Source organism: Antechinus flavipes, chromosome 6, assembly GCF_016432865.1.
Source record: "Antechinus flavipes isolate AdamAnt ecotype Samford, QLD, Australia chromosome 6, AdamAnt_v2, whole genome shotgun sequence".
Taxonomy (NCBI): Eukaryota; Metazoa; Chordata; class Mammalia; order Dasyuromorphia; family Dasyuridae; genus Antechinus; species Antechinus flavipes.
The window spans coordinates 230,340,947-230,367,110 of NC_067403.1; the positions used below are offsets into that span (position 1 = coordinate 230,340,947).

Consider the following 26,164-nt stretch of genomic DNA (forward strand, 5'->3'; position numbering starts at 1 on the left):
GCATTCCCTTTTTTACAACTTTGCAAGGAAAGCATTATGTAAGTTGTAAGATACTGCTGAAAAAGTAGCTGTTATTATTATTAATAAATTATTATTATAAAATAGATTACTTAATATAAGATAATTATAAATTATTATCAGGAACTTATATTTTGTCTTAATGCAGCCACTTAACTCCTTGTCTTTATTTCCCCTAATTTAAGTAGGGGATTGTAAACCATGTCACTTTTGTAATGCACGAGGATTCATTCTCCGTGGACTTCCAAAAAGGAGCATTGCCAATACAATAGGAATTATCCTCTGCAGTAGTAATAAAATAGAAATAATGACAGATTATTTGTTTGTTGAAAGGAAAGCACTGTGATGGTGATTTTGGACAAGCTCATTGTCATCAAAAACTGTCCCTAAAGCATCATCCTCCCAGAGCCCAGACTCAGGGATCAGTGCAAGGAAGCAGTAGAGAGGGCAGCCCATCATTACGGGCTATAAACATTCATCACCTACCAAATTCCTAGCCAAGATGTGCCCCAGTGGCTAGAATTATACATTCGAAGCTTGCCACCTTGACAGATACCCAGTTCCTAGACTACAAATACAGATCCTGAATTATTTGGAAGAACTTGACCGATAAACTCTCCTGGATCTAGACCATTATCAAGAGAGAACTGAGCTCTACCATCTCTTAGACATAATATTGATTGGAAAAAGCTTAAGAACATTTTTAATAGATGGCACCTTAAACTGCATAGAACAAAAATCTTCCAAAGTGTGGAGATTGAGCCTAAATAAGAACTACTTGGAATAGATTAATGTATCATCCCCATTATCCTGCTGGTTGACTGGCTTGAGCCAAAGATGCTTTCAGCAAACTGCAGAAGATGAGCTCACATCTAGCTTCTTTTATACAGTTACAAAAAGCAGTTATTTTATTTTCTGTGAAATAGTTCATATATTAACTTTAATGTGAGAGTAACAAAAATGCCGCTTGCTTCCATATCCTTACTTCCTTTTTTTATGTGTATTTTTCTTAGACATCACTCTCCCTCCCTCCCTTCTTCCCTCCCTATGGTTCTCTCTCTCTCTGTCATCTTCTCTCTCTCCTCTCTCTCCTCTTCTCTTCTCTCTCCCCCCCTCTCCTCTTCTCTCTCTCTCTTCTCTCCTCTCTCTCCTCTCTCTCTCTCTTCTCTCTCTCTCTCTCTTCTCTCTCTCTCTGTCTCTCCTTATCTGTCTCTATCTCTTTCTGTCAATGTCTCTGTCTCTTTCTCTCTCTGTCTCTATCTCTTTCTGTCTCTGTCTCACTGTGTATGTCTATTTATCTTTCTTTTTCTCTTTCTTTCCCCTTTCTCTCTCTTTTTTTTTGTCTCAGATTTCTTTAATATATAGTTGCAGTCAGTGTGTATCCTGTTGTTCCAATCATCTCCCCATCATAGAAACATGGATTAAAAGTTAGCAGAGATCTTAAAGGTCATTGAGTCTAAGCTACTCATTTTACAGACAAGGAAAGAGAGGAAAAGTAATTCACCAGCTTCACACAGTTTACAGATTGGAGAAACAGGTTTCAAATCCAAGTTTTCCTCACTACAAGTGAAGGGAGTGGATATACAGAATAAAACCATATATATATATAGTAATTGGAGAAAGAGAAAGTGTGATGTGACTCTGATAGCATTAATTCCAGAGTTCTTAGCCAGAGGTCCATGCAGTTTTTGAAATATATTTTGACCACTGTGTTGCAATATCATTGGTTTCTTTTATCATCCTGTTTTTTTTTTAATTGTGTATTTAAAACATTTTTCAGAGAAGGAGGTTCCTAGTCTTCACTGGGCTCCCTAAGGGATGCTGATAATACAAAATAGATTAAGAATCCTTATGCTGATTCCTTAGTCCTTTATCTGTATCCATCAGAATTCCAGTGACCAGTTACAAGGTCCCAAGGCTAGAAGATGGTCTGTGGTTTGTGGCGTGTGATTACTGCTCATTCTGGATCTCTTTCTTGATTTGGTTGGGGGTGGGGAGAGAGAGTGCCTTAACTGTGACCCCCTTGGCCGGTTGGATTGACGATAAGAACAAATGGCTCCCATTGTGACCATTAGATTTATTTTTAAATTCTGACTTGGTCTATATTTATCTCCCCGGCATTTAGAAGGCTGGAACAAACTTAACTACACTCGCCTTTTTGCCCCTAATCTCTCAGGATTTTGGAGGCTCAAGGACTAACTAAGAGTGTTTTGTTAGATTTGGTTGTCTGATTTGGGCAATGGTGAGGGATGGAGGGGGTGGGGGAGAGAGCAACAAGAAGGATTGGCTCTCATTAATAAGGCTGGATGGCAAGGGAAGAATCTGAGCCAAAGGTACTTCTTCGGGAGTTGGGCCAAAAGTCCACCAAGAAGACAGGCGCTATGATGGAGTACCTCAAGTGCCAGACTTGGAGTCAATACTAAATAACTACATCCAAATCCTGCCTCTCTGGCTGTGTGGCCCTGGGCAAATCACTTAACCCACCTTAATTTTCTCATCTATACAATGGGAATAATATCACTAACCTTACTGGGTTGTGAAAATCAAAGAAGATTATGTAGGTAAAGTGATTTGAAAACCTTGAAGGATATTATGAAACAGCAGCTATTAGGTACAAGCTATCCTATAATGAAATGGGCTGCTTGGCTCATGAAGTAGTGAGCGTCCTGACATCAGAAATGTGGAAGCAGAGGGTGAATGCTCACAAGTCAGAGACCTGGGAAAATGAACCATAAGACCACCAGGGTCCTTCCAGCCCAGGATCCTATTGACCCTGTCAGTCTAGGAACCAGAGCATTTGAGGCAGTTCTGGAGCAGGCAGAGGTTGCTCTTCATAAGTATCAGTACTTGAGAATTGTAGGGTGGGAGATAAAGAACTCTGGACTTGCAATTAGGAAGGATCTGAACTTGACATTCAAAGCCTTTCACATTCTGGCTCCAGCTTGTCTATTTCTTCGAATCTCCAGTGTCCCACAAGGCTTAGATCCAACACCATTTTCTCCCGAAATCCCTTATTGCAGCTTCTCTAATTGTCAGCTATTTGATTGATTATCCATTCCGTCACATTCCCTCTCTCCTCCATCCAAATGTTGGTGCCTTCAGGGCAGGGCCTGTTTTTTTGTTTTATCTGTATCTACAGTGAACAGTATCTTGAATAAGGTGCTTAATTAATGCTCATTCCATACTATCTTGAACACAGTAAGTGCTTAACAAATACTTGGATTGGTTTGATGATCAAATACCAGCTCTGAGGCTTAATAGTTATGTTCCCTTCTCTTCGCCTCAGCTTGGTGAAATGGGAATATTACTCTAGTAAGTCTTCATTGTTAGGATCTAAGGCAATGAATGTATGTAAAGTGCTTTGTAAGTCTTAAAGAGCTATAAAGTCATCAGGAATCTTCTGGCAACTCCTGCCTCATACAGTAATCAGCCACTCATGATGGCTGTTAAAAACAAACAAACAAGCAATGTGGATTTTTCACTAACCCCTGCTAAGGAATAGAATTAATGTGCCCATAAGTAGAGAGCAGTGGGATTGCAATGGCATGGGGTTGGTCTGTCTGTCACTCTCTCTTTCTCTATCCCTCTTTCTTTCTCTCTGTCTCTCTCCCTCCATTTTTCTCTCTGAGTGTCTCTCTGTCTATCTCTCTTTCTGTCTCTCTGTCTCTTTCTGTCTCTGCCTTTCACTCTGTTACTGTCTTTGTCTCTGTTTTTCTCTGTCTCTTTGTCTCTTTCTCTTTCTGTGTATGTCTCTCTGTCTCTGTCTGTCTTTCTCTATCTCTGTCTCTCTGTCTCTGTCTCTTTCTGTCTCTATCTCTTTCTAACTCTCTCCCTGTCTCTTTTTTCTCTGTCTTTCTCTTTCTTTCTCTTTCCCTCTCCTTCCCTCTCCCTTTCTCTTTCTCCCTCTCCCTTCTCCCCCTCTCTTAGTGTCTCTCTAACTCTGTTTCTCTTTCTCTACTCCCTCTGTGTCTCTCTTTCCTCTCTCTCTCTTTTTTCCTCCCCCCTTCCTCTTTTAAAAAGTCTCTCCTCTCTTTCCCCTCTTACAGAGAGCCAGCTGTTGCCTGGGAATAACTCCACCAATGAGTGTAACATTCCGGGAAACTTCATGTGCAGCAATGGACGTTGCATCCCCGGGGCGTGGCAGTGCGACGGGCTACCCGACTGCTTTGATGAAAGCGATGAGAAGGAATGCCGTGAGTATCCCAGACTCTCTTCCCTTTGTGATGGATCCAGAATCCCCCTCCCCTAATATTAGGATCATAGGTTTCAGAGCTTGAAGACCCATGACCCCATTCATAATGTAAACTTCTTACCAGCAGGGATTGTTCATTATTTGCATCCAACTCATAATAGATTCTCATTGGCCGGTTGACTGATCGGAAAGCACCTTCATTTTAGAGATAAACTGGAGAGAAGAAGGATTGCTTGTGACTTGATGAAAGTCACACAGTTTCAGAGATCAGGGATCTGTTTGTCAGAAGTCTCTTTTCCTCCTGCCAGCATTATGATGAAAAAATCAAAATGGGAGGTGGGAGAAGGCAGGCAGAGGATGACCAATGGAGTGTATGGTATTGCTCCCCTCCCTCTCCTGGTGTTGTCCAGCTCTTCCTGGAGATGGGTTCTCCAACTTGTGGCCCAAAAAACAGCTACATATCTCTTCTGTGATGTCCTGACATTTCTGGTGCTTTGGGTCATTCTTTCTAGTCCCAAGTTGTTTGTTTCTTTGTGGTCCACATCAAGGTTTCAGGATTAAGGTAAAGGGTTACCATTTTGAGATTATGGATGCCTCCAGAGGATTTGAGAAGCTTCTCTAAAAGGGATTTGGAGAACATTTAGTAAATAACTATATTTTTCCTATTGAAATTAATTGGTTTCTTTATTTCTTTTGTGAGATTCATGGTAAGTTAAAGAATTTATTTCCTCACATAATGAATTGGGGATACTTTACTAAAAGCTAAGGGAAATGGGAAGTAAAAAAAGTTGGGAACCTCAGATTTAGAGCAAATGTCCTCTCTATAAAAGCATTGGATATTAGTTACTTCAAAGTTGCAAAGATAACACATAAGCTTGACTTTTTGGGAAACGTAGTATGAGGGCCAATCATATTCACTGTTTGTGAACTGAGAATCTGTGAATCACTCTCTGACCCTTATTTTCTTAAACTTTAAGACAGGGTAAAACACTTGGTTGCTCCAAGTAAAGTGTTTTGTCAAACTTAAAATAGTCTAAGAAAATATTAGCTTTGAGTCATTTAGGGTCATTGATCCAAAGCAAGAATAGATCACAGAGGCCATGTGAATCATAGTGAAAACTGTGAATTGGTTTCCTATCCTGCAAATTAAATTCCTCCCCCAAATCCCTGTCCTTTTTACAATGTTATGTCATATATGGATTGAGAACTTCCAAAGCTGGGACACCATTATGGTAAACAAATGAGATAATAACTGGGAAATTATCATGAAAATTGTGAAAAGATAAAAATGCATGAAGTGTATTGCTAATTTTGTGCCAGAGGGCTTAGGTCCAATAGACCCAGGATTACACTCCCCATCTTTTTCTAAGCAAAAACCACGTGGTCTAATGTAGAAGGGTCCTTGATCATACGTGGCTTGATCTAGATGGCCCTTGAGATGTCTTCCAGTTCTGATATTGTTACCCTCATAAAACCCTGATGAAGACCACTGTGCTGGTATCCCTTAGTGTCCCATGAGCTAAATGTAGGATAGGTTGAAAAACACATTGAAGATAACAGAATAGGAGAATCATGACACGGCTTTCATTCAGGTTCAATTGCCTGGTCTTTCTGTCATCATTGTTTCCCCTGATTTCCCTCAAGAAGGAGTTGCTTGGTATTTATTTTCAAAATCAATTAATAGAATCCCACAACCCCATGGGAAGCATGTTAAAGACAAATCCACCCATAGACAGGGAAATGGTTAGGTCTAGAAATGCCTTGTGCTTTCTCCAACAAATACTATCTAAGTTTTACTGTGCACAAAGCCCTTTGAAAGGTCTCCAGAGGCCTGGAAAGATAATAAAACCAAGTTCTTGCTTTTAGGCAGTTTATAATCTAACTGGGAAGAATGGAGGAATGGAAAACCATTTGTTAAATACTTACTATTTGCCACACACTCTTTTAAGTGCTTAGAATACAAATTTTTAAAAATTAGTGTTTATACAAAACACGTAAGGGAGTGATGGTCAAAGGGAAATAGTTTGGTTCAGAAAGTTATAGGGATGGTGAGAGGGGGAACCTCTTTTGTTATTTGTCCTTCATTCTCAAAGACAACCATGACATAAGGAGGGGAGCCTATGAAATGCAAGTAAATTTGATTTTAAGTGAGGGAGGGCTATTCAAGGTCACCAGCCTCCCTTTCTCCTCTGCGATCATCTGGATCCAGTGGCAAGATGTAGATCAGGACCACTGGAGACGGCCCTGGATTCACTGGGGGCCTAGTTAAATCCATTGACATACTCTTTCAAGAAACAATGAACATCAAACGTGATTTGATCATAGATCCTGATCCAGAGCTGAAGGACAGTAAGAAAGGGTACTTGTTGCCTTCAGGATGTAGGTGAAGAGGTTGTTTTAGGGGAAGAGATGGCCAGAGAGGAGAAAGAGAAGTAAATCATGTCTGATTCCTTCATGAAATAGTATTTTGGGAGAGAAAGTCAGGAGAGTGAGACTGTAGTCTCTGGTATGAGCTGGGAACATTTTAAAAGGAGGTTATAGAGAGAGTAAGGAAGAGAGAAAGATAAATAATAAAACAAGTAGAAAAGCATAATAATCAATAGCATCATTAAGCAATTTACTATGTGCTAGGCACTGGATGCAAAAATAAAAGTTTTTACTCTTAAAAAACTTTTATTCTGTCTAAGAAGTCAACATGTACCTGTATAAACACATGCAAAATTAATGCAAGATTATAGTGGGGTAAAGCACTAGCATTTAGAGAATCAAAAAAGGCTTTATGTAAATGGTGATTTATGCAGAAGACTAGTACAAAGCAAACTTTGTAAGAGTTTAAAAGAGTGGGAGATTTTGGCCCAGAATATCAGGGAAAGTTTTGTGAGGAAAAAGCAACTAGAGCTGAGCCTTGGAGAATGGATTGCATTTCAACAGTTCTAAATGGAGGAGGGGGGAGGTTTGAGTATATTCCAGGCTTAAACAAAGACACAGCAGTATGAAACTGCAATTCAATGAGCGTTCTGAGAAGGCTGAAACATAAGAGTAACAGGAAAAGAGCAGTGGGGGAGATAAGGCTGAAAAGGAAAGTTGGACGCTAAGGTTTTTGGATTTCAGTAAGAAGGAGGCAGCTAGGTACCACCATAGAGTGTAGCATGCTAGATCTGGGGTCAGGAAGACTCATCATCCTGAATTCAAATGTGACCTTATTCTTACTACCTGTGTGATGCAGAGCAAGTCACTTTAACTTTTTGCCTCAGTTTCCTCATCTGTAAAATGAACTAGAGAAAAAATGGCAGTATTTCTGCCAAGAAAACCCCAAATGGGGTCAGGAAGACTCCAACGTGACTGAAAAATGACTGAACAAAGACTGAACAAGCAGTAATGACCAAAGCCCAAATTCTCATTTACAAAATGCTTCTCAGAGCCATGGTTACCTTCAGGGGAGCCAACTGCAACTTTTAAAACCTGCTCTCGGATTGTTAACTGATTCTGACACTCTTGGTACAGCATTGGGCAAGTCACTATTTAATACTCTTTTTTTTTTTTTGGTTCTAAAATATGGCAAAAACACTGGATTGTTCCAAGTAAATTATTTGTCATACTTAAAGTACTTTAATTTTCTTAAAGTATTTTAAATTTGACCAAATATATATATTTTTTAATTTAGGGTCAAAAATCCAAAGCAAGAATGACTCAATCTCAGAGTCCATCTAGTTCAAATGTCTTATTGTACAGATAAGGAAACAGGTGATGGGCATCCAATGTGGGAGTTAAATTCAAATCTTTTTTTTTTTTGAGGCAATCAGGGTTAAGTGACTTGTCCAGTGTCACAAAACTTGTCCAGTACATGTCTAAAACCTTCTTGACTCCATGGCTGGTGTTCTGTCCACGCCACTTAATTGTCCCACCAAATCTTATTGTTTGTCCTTCATTTTTGAAGTGGACCGTAGCATCAGGAAGATGGTGCCATGGCTTGCAAGTGAATTGTATTTAATCAAAGGAAGGCTATGCAAAGTCACCAATCTCACTCTTTCTTCCGGGTCTTCTTCTTCTAGTGTCTTTTCACTATACCAGATTGCCTCCTGTGAATTTCTCCTTTCTTCCCTGAAGGAGCAGCTAACCCCTATTAGCTTCTCCTCCTATTTCTTTCAACTGTACTGAGTAATAAAACTCTTTTCATCGGTGTGAGTCTTTCCTCCATTGATGTAAGCAGCAAGATTTCCACACTTTACAACAGTTATTCTTAACCTTGGAGTCCGAGGATTCAGATATTTGCACACCCATCACAGGTATTAATGGATAGCTTGAAATATTGTTTAACCTCAATCACTTCTTTGAAATTAGTGATTGGACTCACCACTGGATATCTTGCAATTTTACAAACTTGTGTTTTTAAGAAATATTTTAATAACTTTATTTCATTATAATCGGTTTCCTTTGTAATCTTATATATTTTATTTATTTGAAAGCATTATTCTGAGAGAGGATTCAGACTTCATCAGACTGCCAAAGGGATTAATAAATTTGTCAATCTTTATCATGCTCTATTTTATTAGTCCTTTATTCATATCCATAGCTGGTCTTTGTCAATTAGGGAATTATTATAGAAACAAAAAAGGATATGTCGCTTGTGATCAGCCAATCTCTGATGATGAGTCTTTCCATACTTAGCTGGGGTGCTCACAGGGTGAAAGACTTGAATAAGCCTTTCTCAGAATCTTTCCTGCTTGGGTAGAATCCAAAGAACGTGCACATTTGTTGTCATAACCTTCCAAAATCCAGGGTCAGCCCCACAGTACACTGAGGGTCAAAGGAAGGCTTCAGCCGAGGGAAGTTTCCTCCCTGTTGGATTATCAAAAGTGGGATTTAAACTCGAGCTTGAGTTCTTTCTGTGATATTTTTTGAAGGAATGCTGGAATAAGTAATCCCTTACTTAAATCCAAAAGAAAAGAAATTATACAAGTACTGAAAAAAAAAAAAAAAAAAAAAAAAACGAGTTATCCAGAATCTTTATCAAGGAGCCATATTCATGACTTGACTGATAGGATGTTTTTTTCTTCTCAACTCAAAACTAAGCTGTAAAAAGTTTCCCTTTCCAGGGATGTCTGAAGCTACTTGGGGCTCGCTTCTCCCTTGTCAGAATGCCTTGTAACGGCTTCAATTGAGCTAATAAAACTGATGATTACTTCCCTGCTGAATACTACTACCCTGATAAGCTGGTCCAATTCTCCGCCTCCCTAAAAGCAGAGTCCCTGGTTTCTGCTCAGGGAAAAGGGCTCCCTGCTTTGGGCCGATTTTCCAGTTGTTGTTTTTACTGCTTAATTTTGTTGAGAATGAATGAATGAATGAGTGAATGAATGAATAAATGAGTGAATGAAAAAGCATTTAATAAGCACTTACTATATGCTTTGAGTTGAGGATTTAAATACAACCTCGTCAAAGAAAGTTCACCATCTTTTTCTACTGATAGCCACAAGAGAAAGCACTGCATTTCGTTTCTTTCTCAGTTTTTTTTTCCTTCTTGATCTGATTTTTCTTGTGCAGCAAGATAACTGCATAAATATGTATACAAATATTGGATTTAACATATATTTTTAACATATTTGACATGTATTGGACTACCTGCCATCTAGGGGAGGGAGTGGAGAGAAGGAGGGGAAAATTTGGAACAGAAGGTTTTGCAAGGGTCAGTGTTGAAAAATTACCATGCATATGTTTTGTAAATAAAAAGCTTTAATAAAAAAAAAAAAAGAAGAGGCAGATAGATGGTGCAGTGGATAGAGTGTCAGTCCTGAAGTTAGGAGAACCTGAGTTCAAATCCAGCCTCAGACATTTAATACTTCCTAGTTGTGTGACCTTGGGTGATTCACTTAACCCTAATTGCGAGAGAGAGAGAGAGAGAGAGAGAGAGAGAGAGAGAGAGAGAGATAATACAAAGCATTTTCTTTCAGAAAAATGAAAAACTAGAATAAGGTCTTTCTAGGGCATTGAATGGAACTTCTCTGATACATTCCTAAAAGAAATGGACCAACAAGCATTTATTAAATACCTTCTGTATACCAGACACATTGTATAAGAAATGAGAAGACTAGATGGAGTGTTGGAATTTTGAGAGATACTGATGAGAACACAGATACACTGACTTATATTCCTCACATAAATATTTTTAATTAAAGCTTTTTTATTTTCAAAATATATACATGGATAATTTTTAACATTCACCCTTACAAAATCTTATGTTCTGATTTTTCCCCCTCTTCCCCTCCACCCTCTCCCTTAGATGACAAATGATCCTATATATGTTAAACATCACATAACTATTTTTCAAAACTCTATAGAGCAAATGGACTAATTTTGTCCTTTCCTCGAATGTTTCATTGCTCAGAAGGCTCAGATTTCTGAAATTTGGTTGTGTTTTCTTTTTCTGGAGTGAAATAAAGTTTCTCTCATCCTCAAGATCTCTGTTACCTTCAGTATTTGTAACAAAATTGGGGATGGCTGCCCATATCTATGGAAACCTAGAAACAGGTTATATTCAGAGATTTTAAAAAATAAACACTGTGTATGAGTAAAAGGAGCCAAAGACCGATAAGGGAGACAGCATAGTATTAGGGGAATGAGTGGTAGCCAGGCAGTAGGAGAACCTGAGTTCAAATTCCAGCTCTGCTGCTTACTATCTGTGTGACCTTGGGCAAATCAATTAATTTCTAATGAATTAATTAATTTCTCTGAGACCCAGGATTTCTTATTGGTAAAAAAAGAGGTGTTTGGATGTGGTAACCTTTAAATCTCTTCCAGCTCCAAGTCTATGATCTTTTAGTTTCTCTCTCTCCACCACAATTAGACTTCTATCTATGTGAGCCCAGAGCTTAGAGGGCCAAGCCATGGGTTAACCCTTGGATAATCCTTGCTTGGACACTTACTATCTGATCTTGTCAGCTCTGGAATCCTCCCTTGCCATGGTGTGTGTATGTGTGTGTGTGTGTGTGTGTGTGTGTGTGTGTGTGTGTGTGTATTGGGGGGACAGTATTTCTCTTTCTCACATCCTAGAGCAAAGCTTCTTAAATTTTTCCACTCGTGACCCCTGTTGACCAGAGAAATTTTTACATGACCTTGGATATATAGATAGGTCTATAAAATAGGGTACAATTTGCTGGCAATAAATCATAATTTTGTGACCCCCACATTCACTTAGGAGACCCAATATGGGGTCGTGAACCACAGTTTAAAAAGCTGGAATATAGAGAACCTTGAGGGAATGTTGAGACACCGAAAACATTCATGCATTAATCATATCTATCTCGCATCAGCAAATAGCCATGGGAACGAGCTCGAGGCATGAGCCAAACCTGATTTCAACTTATCATCTGAACATGGGACATTATATTCATATATTCACTACGCCACATTCTTCTTCCCTGACTTAACTGTTGATATTGATCCTCCTCTGCTTCCTCCCAGATTTCACTCAATCATCAGGGCTTTTTTTTTTACACAATACCCTAATCCATGGCTGTTCGCCATCTTCTAGCCACGAACACATGTGTGTCTGCCTCTGTTTTCGGTTCAAAGTTGGCTTTCAAGCAGGCACTGTTCATGCTTAGATTCACATCTAGACCTCCCTGCCCTTTATCTCTTGGTGGTAGCCATAATTCTTTTTTATTATCCTCCTTTTCCTCCTCTTTCCTCCAGCCCATCCCAGTTCCCAAATAACTGGCCATCAATCCTGAATATGCCGCCGCGTTTTCTGCTAGGAAATGGGCTTTGAGGGAGGGAATGGGAGTCCAACCCTCCCAGCTCGATTAGGCAGGGGATCGGGCTCCATGGCCCTGGACCTGAACTGATTCGAGGCCGGGGCTTTTCTGCTTACCTTGTGTCCGGGACAGCATCCTTCACTAACTCCTCCCTTCCTGTAGAATGAGAAGGTTGCGTTAGGTGGTCTCTGTGGTCCTTTCCAGACCTCCCCAGGTTTCTACATCCTTTGGCTATTGAAGTATAGAGACAAAAGCACATAAATGAAGGATTTGGGTAGGAAGAAATTTACCAGTGTACTTATCAATGTCCCTTGGTAGAATGGATGGAAAACTGGCTAAGTTTGGTTTGGAAACCTACTTATTATACCTTATCCTCTTCATACGGGCAGCCAGGTGGTACCATAGTGCACGGAGCACTGGCTTAGACTCAGATGATTGATCTTCTTCAAATCCAGAACTCAGATTCTTACTAGCTGTCTGACCCTGGGCAAGTCACTTACCCCTGTCTGCCTCAGTTCCCTCATCTATAAAATGAGCTGGAGACTCATGAAGTCATGACTAAATGACTAAATACTAACAGATATACATTAAAGGGTATATACCCTTTATATACTATATAAGATAGATATAATATAAATATATTATATTATTATAATATATAAAGTTATATGTATACATATATACATACATATACATACATATATATATATATATATACTAACACATTAGTAGTTAGAGAACTGGGTTCAAATCCAGCCTCAGATGTCTTCTAGCTGTGTGATCCTGGGCAAGTCACTTACCCCTGTTTGCCTCAGTTCCCTTATCTGTAAAATGAGCCAGAGAAGGAAATGGCTAACCATTCTGCCAAGAAAACCCTATGAATATGGACAATCTGACCTACATGAAGAGTTAGACATAACTGAATGACTAAAACAGTAACATATATACATCAAATGATATATACATATTAGTAGTTAGAGAACTGGGTTCAAATCTAGCCTCAGACTGATCCTGAGCAAGTCACTTTATCCTGTTTGCCTCAATAGCCTCATGAGCTAGAGAAGAAAAAAAAACATTCTAGTATCTTTGCCAAGAAATCACCAAATGAAGGGTTGGACATGACAGAAAAATAATTGAACCACAACAACATGTGTAGAACACTATGCTAAGGGTTGGGGATACTAAGAAAGGCAAAATCATGGTCCTTGCCCTCACAGAGCCCCTATTTTAGTAAACCTGTAAATTAGCTGCTATATTTATGCCCATTTTGCAGATGAAGAAACTGAGACCAGATGTCTGAGGAAGGATTCAAATTGACTGGAAGGCTAATGCTCTGTCTCCTATGATATGCTTCCTCTGCTCACTGAGGATCTTGTAAAAGGACATTCTTAATCAAGTGTAGATTGGTGTGCTTGGCTTCCGAGGACTGTTCCAGCTCCAATATTCCGAGATTGTGCTTTATTGCAGACAATTTGAGAACTGGTGATCCAGAAACACGTCTTTCTTTGCTGTGGTCGTGTCCCCCCTCCATCTTTAGAGGAGGACCCGCTCAATTAGTCGTGAGCTAATGCAAGATTTCCCTAACAAAGGAAGCCAGATCGGCTGGTGGAACTTAGGGCACTGTCTATTAAAAAGGAAAGGTTAGAAGAAATAGAAATCCATACTTTTTTTATCTAGCCTGTCTTTCTTGAGCTGGATATTTCTGCTTTGTTTGCTGGGCTTCCCGGTGGGTCCGGCGGGTCTCATTCCTTTTTGTAGAGCCTGGCTCCATGCAGTGGACAATTAAGCACGTAAGTGGTTTTTGATGATGATGAGAGTTTGCTTCAGCATATTAAAAAAATGCACAACTAACTTAATCTATGCACCAGGCTCCATCTCTCCTCCCCTGTGCTGTCCCCCCTTCCAATCCCCTCACCTTCACTGCGCCTCCGTCATGTCCTTACAGTGGGGTATCGCCTCAGTTTCTCTCTTCCCAGTCTTTGCATTTTGGATTTCGTATCAGATTTGAATGTTGACGATAAATGAGAATGAGATTGCTAAATGAACTGCTTAGAGGTCCAACCCTTTCTCCTAAATACAGTAAAGTCTGGATTAACCAGAATCTGGCCAGTCGGAAGCTTCTTTTGACTAATGACAATTCATGAGAAAATATCATTGGAAAATCAAGGCAATGTGCCCATTTCAGTATGGATTAAGTGTCCATTCTGTAGATGCATAGAAACAGAAAAAAAAATCATACAATTCCTACCCTCATGGAGTTTACATTCTATTCAGCACTAGTCTGAGAGTCAATAAATCAGCAGTCTCCTGGAGGGCAGGGAATATTTCTATTTTGGTCTTTATCCCACACTCTAGCACAGTGGCTGGCAAATAGTAATGACTTAATAAATTCCCATTGATTCATAGGATCAAAATATGATTAGATCTGGAAGAAGCCTTCCAAATTATCTAGTCTAATACCTTCATTTTCAGAAGAGGAAACTGAGACCATTGATTGATAAATCGATTGACTGACAAATTTCTTTCAAAGAGCTTTCGTTCTCCCAAGATGATAAAATATGTATGCAGATAAATAAATCCAGGGGATTTTGAGAAAGGCAAGAACAGGAATAATTGGTATGGGATAGTAGAAAATCAAGGAGGGCTTCGTGAAGGAAGGAACTGGCACATAATAGACCGTTATTGATCCATATACATGTATGTGTGTGGATCTGTGAGTATATGCTCACATGTATGTATATTCAAGATTTAACAATAGCACAGATATACTTGTGTAATATGGACATGTGTGCATATATTCAACAAGAGTATATATAACACATTATATATATATATACATATACATATATACATGCACAATATTCTCTCTTATTGAATACACAAATATGTATCCCTAGATAATCAGCATCTTGAGCGCAGAATCTAATCTATTTTGGGCTCTATATTATGCACATTGTTAGAAACTAAGGCATATCACCTAAAAAACTCTTCTAATCTCACCCCAACTAGGAAGAAAGGTCATACCACCAGAGGAAGGAAAATATGTCTGGAGAACCTGTTTTCAACTTGGTCCCCAAGCAAGGTTCAGGGCTAAGGAGGAAGGCCTTTTCAAAGCTTAGTCCAAAGAGAAGACCAAGGAAATTAAGCCCCAAATAGAAGCTGATCCTGCCTCATCTTTGTCACTTCTAAATTGGAAATTAAATATATAGGAAGCAGGTGGAATTCCTTCCATCTATCCTAAACTCATCTGTGTCCCCCTTTGCACCTAATCTCCATTGATTGGACTGGATTAGGTAGTTTCTAACTCAATCCAATGGGATCCACCCATTAGTGAAAGCCAAAGAGTCAGCAGTCCGTCTTGGTCATTAAAATGAAAGTCCCTACTATAATCTGCCTTCAGAAAATTCATCTTTGCCCCTCCCCAGAATAGTCATCTGGGCATTTGGGCGGTCTAGGGGCCTTCCATTGTCCTGCCTCCCAAGCAAGAGTTGAATATCCACTTCTCCAGCTCATGTCTACACACTTTCCCTTTCCTCTCAAAAAAGAGACAAGTCCCAGAACCTTTTCACTTTGTAACTTGAAAAAATCAAAGAATTTCTGAATATAAAGGAATAGAAAATGAAGAGTTGGTCTAGGTGACCTCTGAGGTCCCTTCCGGCTCTAACTCCATGATTTATGTATGATCCGTGGTCCTATAAATGTCCAGCTTTGAATAGAATGAATCAGAGGGTCACCAGACTGAGAGGGGAAGAGAATCTGAGAGATCACAGATGTGAGGCTGGCAGAGACCTGAAAGGCCATCCAGTCCAGCCTTCTCAATTTGCCCATGAGGAAACCAAGGCTGAGACAGTGCCACATGAATGGAGCTGGGCAGCCCTGAAATTTAAACCCAGGTCCTCAAATACTAATTTGAATTTAGGCCTTTTGACCTGGGAGAACAGAAACTTTCTAATCCAAAAGTCTAATATGATGGGCATTGATTAAGTGTCTCATGGATGCAAAGACAAAATGTAATACAACAGTTCCTGTATTCTATTGGGGGAGAGAGAGGTGGGTGGGATACAGCATAAATGTGCAAAAATATACATATATATATATATGGTAGTCATATTTATATGTGTGAACTAGGCAAGTTACTTACCCTTTTCCTCAGTTTTTTTGCCTATAATATGTGCTGGAGAAGGAAATGGCAAACCATTCAAATATCTCTACCAAGAAAACCCCAGATGGGGTCATGAAGAGTCAGGGGAGACTGAAATGGCTGAATAACAAAAGTTCTTGTAGGAGTTGTCCCTTGAAGCATCCTAGAGGCAGAAGTGAGCATTTCAGGCATGACGACAGTCACCTGAACAAAGATGGCCTGGTTGCGGGAGAGGGATGGTCCATGGGATGCTTTTCTCTTGAACCCTGTCTTGTACCACCCACTTTTACCCAGGTCATTTTGGGGTTCTCACTCATCTTTGAATGTGCTTCCCAGGGCCTATAGGATACTCATCAAACAGTTATATCAAACTCAAATAGAAAAAAAATGATCGTTCCTGTATATTGACTTATAAAACCAAAAATTAACATTCTCTCACTCATCTTCAAGTGTGCTTCCCAGGGCCTAAAGGATACTCATCGAACAATTATGTCAAACTCAAACAGAAAAAAATGATCGTTTCTATAGATAGACTTCTAAACCCAAAAGTTAACATTATTTCACTCATCTTTAAGTGTGCTTCCCAGGACCTTTAGGATACTCATCGAACAATTATGTCAGACTCAAACAGAAAAAAATGATCGTTCCTATAGATAGACTTCTAAACCCAAAAGTTAACAATATTTCACTCATTTTTAACTGTGCTTCCCAGGGCCTTTAGGATGCTCATTGAACAGTTATATCAAACTCAAATAGAAATAAAATGATTGTTCCTATATATTGACTTATAAAACCAAAAATTAACATTATCTCACTCATCTTTAAGTGTGCTCCCCAGGGCCTAACTCAAATAGAAAAAAATCCTTCCCCTATATATAGATTTATAAAACCAAAAATTAACATTATCCATGTTTTGTTGTATTTTTATTCACTTTGTTAAACATTCCCCAGTTACATTTTCCTCTGTTTCGTGACTCTGGAATTTTGCAGAATTTGACACCCTCTGCCTCCAAAGGCCGATGTAAATCACAAACGGGCAGCTGCCCTTCTAGTCCTGCACCAGAATCCTGGTGCCATTTTGAAATGACATATTTAAAAGCTGATCATATCACCAGCCTTGACGTTGGATGCATAAAGTCATCTTAAAGTCATCTTCTAAATCAACTCTATTTGGTGAAGTATCAGCCATGCTCCATCTCTCCTGCCTTCCCCGCTCGGCTCCCAGAGAGCTCAGCTATTATCACAGTCGCAGGCTGCTTTCTCCTCAGCTGCAAGGATAGAATCTTAATGAAACATGGCTAGGCTGGGGTTAGTGTTTGTGGGCTTTGGAACTGAGCGCAGCTGAGTTTCCTGGGCCCTTGTCATTCAAACACACTCTCGTTGTCAGGAATTGGCTGGGCCCACTGGATGTAGGCAGTGGTAACAGGCTCCGTAATTGCTAATAAAATTTAAATAGCTGCAAAATCACAGAACATCAAATTATTATTTTTTTTTCTTCTGGAGCATCCGGACAAATCTTGCTGATTCGAGTTAGACTGTGACTGGGTGGACTTTTATTTTTATTTTTTATGCAGACTTGCACTTTCATCAGCAACGCAGCTAGTTGTGAAGTGCCAAATGGCTAAAAAAAAAAAAAAAAATTCCAGGAACAGATGAGCAAATAATTTCAAAAAAAAAAAAAGGCTTTTAAGCATCAAAATCACCCAGCACATTGACCAGGAGATTGCTTCATCAGTACCATGTGACACCTCTAATACCTACCTACCTGATAGGCTGGAGGTAAAAGAAAGGAGGCTGGGATTTAAGGCTGAAAATCCTGGATATACCAGCTTTTCTTGATTGCGTGACCCTGAGAAGTCACTTCATCGTGGCTTAGTGAAAAAAACCAGCTTTGAAAGCAGAAGATCTGGGTTAAAATCCTACCTGTGTGATCACACAGGTCAGTAAGCCCTTGGCTTCCTGAGATGCAGAATGTGCTGAGTGGGCTAAATGCTCACAAAGCGCCCTTCTCACTCTCTAGTCATTTGACCTTTGTGAACCTCAATTTCCTCGTCTTTAAAATGAGGATAATGATACTGCCTCCCTAACAAGGTGGATGCGAGGAAAGCCCATTGTCTGCTAGGAAGTAGTATTGATTACAGTGGGGACGTTTATTATTAATTCTTTGGACCTAGATGAGAAGGGGACAGAAGGTAATAGGTGGGAAGAGCATTGGCTGGATAGTAACAGAACCTGGAGACACGGCTGAACTCTGATGCTTCTGTCCTCCATGACCTTGGGCATCAGTTTCCTTATTTGTAAAATGAGAGAGAGAGAAAGAGAGACAGAGAGATGAGAGAGAGGGAGGGAAGTAGAGAGACAGAGAAAGAAAGGGAGAGAAAGACAGAGAGAGACAAAGATATGAGAGAAAGAAACAGAAAAAAGAGAGAGAAGACAGAGACAGATAGGGAAGGGATGATAGAGAGACGAGAGAGAGAGACAGAGAAAGAAAGGGAGAGAAAGACACAGACAGAGAGACAATGAGAGAGAGAAACATAAAAAGAGAGAGAAGACAGAGACAAAGAGGGGAGGGATGATAGAGAGACAAGAGAGAGAGAAGGAGGGAGAGAGACAGAGAAAGACAAAGAAAGAGAGATGGAGCAATGAGAGGAGAGGCAGAGAAACGAGAGAAAAGGAAGGAGAGAGAGACAGACAAAGAAAGGGAGAGAGAGACAAAGATATGAGAGAGGGAAACAGAAAAAGAGAGAGGAGAAAGACAGAGAGGAAAGCAGAGAGAGAGGAAGAGAGAAGGCGAGACAGAGAGATGAAGAGATGAGAGAGACAGAGACAGAGAGAGCTTTTAGATAGTATGGTAAAACCTATGGCTCTTTGCTTAGAATAATGTTTTTAAATGTATAAAATAAAATACAATGAATTAAAAAGGAAACCAATTATACTGAAATAGATGAAATATAGATATAAGTTACTATATATATATATATATATATATATATGAATGATAGATCATTTTGTTTCAGTGTAATTGGTCTCCTTTTTAGATAGATAGGGAAATACAACTATATCTAAAAGGAATATGTATGTATACACTTTTGGAGGATATATATGTATATATATGGATGTGTGTAAAGAGATTATAGATGTTAGACAAATAGATTGATAGATGATAGTTGATAGAAAATAGATATATCTATCTATATAAATAGATTTGATACTTTGGGGGATGGATATCCCCTCAAAAGTACACCAATCCCCCAATTTAAGAATCTCTGAAGACTTTCTAGCTCTAGATCTAATTTTCCACATCCTTTATAATGTTGAGGAGTTTCTGTTCTCCCACAAACCCAGTACCACCTACTTTAAGGATTTTCTTGCCAAAGTAATCTCTAGTAACTCAGTAGAAGAGCTTGAAGGCTCAAGAGCTATATCCACTTTTAAGGATCCTGAATTGGAAGGGCAAAGAGATTTAAAGGTGTCTTAGAGCTTTTGTTGTTGCTGTTCATTCATTTCAATCGTATCTGAGTCTTCCTGATCCCATTTGGGGTTTTCTTTGCAGACATACTGGAGTTGTTTGCCATTTCCTTCTCCAGCTTATTTTATGGATGAGGAACTGAGGCAAAAAGAGTTTTCTAGAGTCATACAGTTTGTACATGTCTGAGGATGGATTTGAACTGAGGTTCTCCTGTCTCCAGGTGCAGCATTCTGTTCACCACACCATTTTTTATATGTTGTTTTTCCCACTAGGATGTGCACACTTGGAGAATAGGGACCATATTTTTTTTCTTTTCCTTGTATCTCCATCACTTAGTACATAGTAAAGCTTAACACATATGATGCTTGTTGACTCACTCATCCCATAATTCCCCCTTTATGCTAGCCTAGAGCTCCTAAGCAGAGAAGTAAGGTTGGGGTTGGGTTTGGGTTGTTTGTTCGGTTTAGGATTTTTTTTTTGGGGGGGGAGGCAAACTTAGAAATACTCTTTGTTGTATCTTTGTTGCCTCCTACTTTTTGCAGTCTGCTCATTTTTCCTGCCCTCTACCAAACTCAGAAGAGCAGGGCCTAAAGCTGTTCTAACATCCCTATCCACGGTTGCTAGGGAGAGGTCAGATTTCCCCTCCTGATCTTCAGTGTGTTTCGGACAATTATGATTTTCAAAGCTGCCCTAGAAAAAATGAAGTTAGAAGAATCAGTCAGGACCACCTCGCCTTCCTTCCTGAAGCAGGTGAAGGAGGCCTGTCAGCTTCCTCCTAGGCAAAGGCAAGTTGATGCAATGAGGTTTTCAGATGTGGGGGCAGGGCATCAAGTCAGTAGTCAGGGCATGGACCTCTGTTATGCCGAGGACATAATGGTCCCTAGGAAATCCAAGAAAGAATCACTAGAATATGAAAAGGTTTCAGATGCTTTGGGGTTTTATTATGGAGGTTTCTTCGGGACTAGGTCTTGACTGTTTTGGAAAATCAGAAATTATCATCTTCAAGGAACCTCCCCAGAAAGCATCCTTTAGCTCCCAGTTCTTGAGGTTGCTACATAAGCTCTGAGGTGGTTTTTCTGTAGGACCCTGGGCTTTTGAGAATCTTGTGTGGCTGTGTTCTTCAGTTTCCAAAATAATTCGGTGAAATGTAAGCACCAAGGGATGCTTTTGTCAGTTAATGAGCAGCAGAACGTGGGGCTCCGTGGTACGCCGGCTGAGCCACTGTCAGATAACAAGGAGCAGATGGTTCCAGTGGGGAACATGGCAGAACGTCAGCACTTGCTGCCTGACAGCATCAAAGGCAGAAATTAGGGATCTACCCAACTCTCTGAAATAGAGATTGTCGGGGGGAAAGGATAGAGAAAGAGACGGAGACAGACAGACAAAAAGGCAGAGACAGACACAGAGAAAGGAGAAGAGGGGGAGAGGGAGAAAGACAGAAACAGACAGATAAAAAGACAGACAGATATAGATAGAAAGGGGAAGGGGGGAAGGGAGAAGGAGAGAGAGAGATAAACAGACAAAAAGACAGAGAGACAGATATAGAGAGAAAGGGAGAGGGAGAAGGAGAGAAACAGATAAACAGACAAAAAGAGAGACAGACACAGAGAGAAAGGGGAAGTGGGGGAGAGGGAGGGAGACAGACAGATAGACAAAAAGACAGAGAAACAGATATAGAGAGAAAGGGAAAGAAAGGGAGAGGGAGAAGCAGAGAGAGAGAGAGAGAGAGAGAGAGAGAGAGAGAGAGAGAGAGAAATGGGGAAAAGAACAGCTACTGCCACATCCATGGGTCTTTAGCTCTGTTCCTGTGGAGCAGTAGTGACACCCAGTGATGGGTATTTATAATCAAAAATGCACACAATTTGCTATTCCCTCAACTTGGGGGTAGAAGAGTGGTAAATAAGGCAGACATAATACTCTTTCAGGCAGAAAATGGAGTGGAGGAATGTTTTCTAGAAAATAGATGCTCCTTAGCTCTCCCAAATTAGATTCTCTTACATCTTCTCAAAATGTACATGGGTTGATTCTAGCATGTGATGGAACTTTTATAAGAAATTTTGAATTTTGCTACCCTGATGATGGGACTGGGAGTCAACAAAGGAGGGCTCTGAACAAATTTACCTTCATTTACCAAACCATCAGACACATCACTATGGCTTTATGAAGCAAGTGTGAGGCTGACCATCTAGAAGATGATAGAATCATAGATCAAGAATTAGGAAGGACCTCCGAGGCTGTCTAATCCAACTGCTTCATTTTACAGATGAGGAAGCTGAGGTCAAAAGAAATCAAGAGAACTTGCCCAAAGTCACACAGATATTAAGTATCAGAGGCAAGATGTGAAGCCAAGTTTTCTGATTTTAGAGCCAATGCTTAAGCTCTAAATGCCTTGGAGTCATTTGGCACAGAAAAAAAATAGCTGTTAGATTGCTAAATGACATCACATGAAATTATTACTTAAGATTTAAGAGACCCACTTTTAAACTTTGTGATCATACTTCTTTCTTTAAATACACACACACACACACACACACACACACATAGGTATAGAGATAGGAAGAAAAAAAGAAAGGAAGGAAGGAAGGAAGGAAGGAAGGAAGGAAGGAAAGAAAGAAAAATGAAGTATTGATCACATACTTCTTTCTTTAAACATATATATATATAGATATACACATATAGGTATAGAGATAGAGAAAGAAAGAAGGAAGAAAAGAAATAAAGAAAAAAGAAGGAAAGAAAGAAAAAAGAAAGGAGGGGGAGGAAAGGAAGAAAAAAGAAAAGAGGGAAGGAGGAAAGGAAGAAAGAAAGAAAGAGAACGATAGCCGTCTTTTTCTTTTTCACAACAGTGTTAGCTTGTATAGCAAAAAAAAAAAAAGGGTTTAAAAAAGATTCCCATAGATTGGAAAATGGCGGGGACCAATAGTCATATATGAATATATGAATGGGATAGAATCCATAAAAATGACAGCTTTGAGTTCAGGAAAATACAGGAAGACTTGTATAAACTGATGCAGAAAACAATGAGTCAAAGCAGACCAACTATATACAATGATTAGAGCAATGACATAGTCATTACTAGATTTCTGTCTCAATTTCCTGCTTCAAACACACACATATTAAATTCGTTTGTAACAAAGAAAAACAGATAGGCAAAAAAATTACTAGAAATTCACAATCAAAAAGGTAAGGGGAGAGACTACTCATTAGACCTATCGTTTTCTAGTTAAGCAGCATGATTTAAGTCTCAGAATCTCCCAAGCAGGTATAGGGTTCAGTGGAGTCTGAGGGGAATAATAAAGGATAATCTTGGTTTTATGGATGTATTTTAACTTGGTTTATCTCAAGGTGAAGAAAGTCATCCAATCCTGAAGGATTTTGATTCAAATAGAAGAACATTCAGATGGTATTAAAGGTTAAGGATTTCTTCTTAGCATATATATTTTCTCTACTATCTTCAAGCTTTTTGGCCAAGTTGGAATTTCACAGTTCTGAGTAGGGTATGTCCTAATCACTTGGTGAGCAAAATAGCTTTTATGGTGATGGCTGAAGCAAAAGACTGAAACAATAAACTCTATCAGCTGGATGATTGATCTAAATATAAATCCATTTTACTTCCTTAATCTTCCCTCTTTCTACCCAGAGGAGAGAAATATTTCATCATCCATTCTCCAAGATCAAGATTGATTATTAATTAATCTGAGTTTGTCTGCCTTTTTAATGTTTTCATTATATTATTGTATTCATTGGATATATTATCTCAGTTTTATTTACTTCATTTTATTTCAATTTATACAAGGCTTTTGATTTTTCTCTGGATTCATTACATCCACCATTTCTCATGACAATGGAATCTTTCCATTCATATATTTTAGGAAGGATCTCAGTCATACTTTACTTCATTTGTATATTAGCTCTCCCTGGACTTCATCTCCGTTTTCTCACCTGCCTTATTATCCTACTCTTTCCCCTTCTTCCATTTTCCAGTACCCACTCTATTTGATGACTTTGTCCATTAGAATATAAGCCCCTTGAAGGTAAAGGGATTTCTTGTTCACTTGTATTTGTATTCTCAGTACTTAGCACAGTGCCTGGCACATAATAAGTGCATAATAAATGTTTTCGATCCATTTCTCTGTATCTGTCTATCCATCTATCTGTGTCTGTCCGTCCATCACACTGATATAAAGTATCTATCTATCTCTCTCTATTCATCCATCCATCCATCCACATCCAACTACTTTTCGGTATATCCATCCAGCCAACTAAGTATCTATCCATCATCTATCTGTCTATGTCATCTATCTCTCTCCATCTATCCATCTATAACTTTTCATCCATCCATTCATGTGTCCATCTTTCCATCTCTCTATTCATCCGTCTATCTATTATCTGTCTATTCCAGCTTGTCCAGCCATTTCCCAGTCTAGGGACATCAACTTTGTTCCATTTTCTTGTGATTCTGGTCCTATTTCAGCATTCCTCCTAGATCAGAGGATGACTTACCGAATGACCAGAGGATGATCTTACCGAATCATCATCTTCTCTGTGAGATGGCCCTACCAAGTTGATCCAATTAAGAACATTTCTCAGGGAATTCATTCCTTGTGTCAAAAATTACCCAGTGGCCAACATTACCCAGTAAACCAAAGGCATGCTCTTGGATGTCTGGGGAAAGGCAAGGGAGGTTGCACCCCTTGATTGGGATGCAAAGGTGGAAGAGATTCTGATTTGTAAGCCAAAAGTTCTCCGTGTAACCAGATGGAAAGAACAGCTTATGTTTTCCCATTGCTTTATTTCTTTTCTTTTCCTAGTTTATTGTTGCCTTTTGTTTGTGTGTTTTAGGCATTTCTGTATGTACTTTTTCCTGCCCTTCCCCAACATGCGCCTTCACTTATGACAAAAACAGTGAAGTGAAACGGCCCCACACATTGACCCAGTCTGAGAATGTAGGCAACATTCTATATCTGTGGTTACCCTCCTTACCATCACAAGGTGGAAGCTGCCTTTCCTTATGCCTTTTCCAAGACAAAGATTATATATCCTAATTATACAGTATTCACATCACAGGCTCATAATCTAAAGTTGGAAGGACCAAAATAAATAAATAAAAATAAAATAAAGTTGGAAGCAAGTTCAATCTTTTTATTTTATTCATGAAGAAACTGAGCTCAGGGAAGTTAAATTATAAAAAGAACAACAACTATCATTTACATATCATGATATATTTATATAATGCTTTAAGACTTATCATACTCCTTATCTACAAACATTATCCCATTTGAATCTCACAACAACTCAGGGAGGTAAAGTCTAATATTATCCCCATTTTATGGATGAGCAAACTGAGGCAGACAAAGATTAAATTACCTTCCTGGGGTCAGATTGTAAGGGTCTGTAGCAGGATTTGGACTCAGATCTTTATTCCTTCAAGTCCAGTGCTCTATCCACAGGTAGTGTCAGAAGCAATAGTCAGTATTTTTTCCCTCTGTATCCTACTGACTTTTTTTTCACTTTATTGTCTTTATTTTTATTATTATAGTCATCGTGTGTATATTGTTTTCCTGATTCTGCTTTCTCTACTTGTCATCAGTTCAGAGTAATGCAGCAAAAAAAAAAAAAGGAAGAGGATTTTGGAATTATCAGACCTGAATTTTAATCCTCCGTATTACCTGTGTGATTTTGGGAGGATCATTTCTCCTTGCTCTGAGTCTCAGTTTCCTCATTTATAAAGTGTGAAAGATATTAGATTACACTTTAATATTTATGATCTCACGACCGAGACTTAGGTACACTAAGAATTGAATTTCTTTTTATGAAGTGTTTCTACCTTCATTTTCTCATTCTCTCCTAAAAGGAGGCTGTGAATCCCAGTTACAGACGTTCTTGACTGTGCCTTCCTTCCCCACGTGAGAAAGCCAGGGGAGACAGTCCCTGGCATAGGAGACCCCGAGACTCCAATTCAGTTTAGCTCAATTCGGTTAAACAAACAAATATTCAGGACCCACCACGTCCCAGGTCTTGAGGACATAAAGACAGAAACGAATGTGGTTTGCCCAGTTGTGCTGGAATCAGCAGAGCAAAATGGTGCCTTATCGGCCTTCTGCCAACAAGGTGTCTGCTGTGTTTATGTTAAAAGCACCTCGGATCCCTTTGATAGATGCAACCACAAAGATAGCTTTGTTCAACAATCCTTTCATCTTTATGGATCCATTATGCACACCAAGTGAGACAGAAAAGAAGGAGACAGATGCTCACCTAAGGCATTTACCGCTGTCATGGAGGGCATCCTGCTTAAGGCCCAGAAACAGACAGGAGAAAGAGCGTAGGCTGGATTACATGTGGGGAATTTTTATGGCTTTTGTGACATTCCCAGGCTACTCCCTGAGTCAAAAATCCAAGCTTCTTAATGCCAGTTTTCTTCTGTTTACACTCTGTGGCTGCAAATGATGGAAAACTACCTCTGAAAAATCCAAATTCCGGATGATTCAAAAAGTAATGGAGTTGGATAGATCCGAGTTTGAATCTGACCTCAGCCACTTATTTAACTGTGTGATCCAAGTCATTCAATTTGTTTTTTTCTTTCAGGTTCCTCG

General features: G+C 39.3%; 1 protein-coding gene across 1 annotated transcript in view; it reads left to right on the top strand.

Moving 5' to 3' along the window:
- Window positions 1-26,164, top strand: part of LDLRAD3 (low density lipoprotein receptor class A domain containing 3) — a 268,812-nt gene that overhangs the window by 95,939 nt on the left and 146,709 nt on the right. The window contains exon 2 of the mRNA XM_051965783.1: window positions 4,065-4,211. Within this exon, the coding sequence (XP_051821743.1) occupies window positions 4,065-4,211 (147 nt within the window). The remainder of the gene's footprint in view (window positions 1-4,064; window positions 4,212-26,164) is intronic.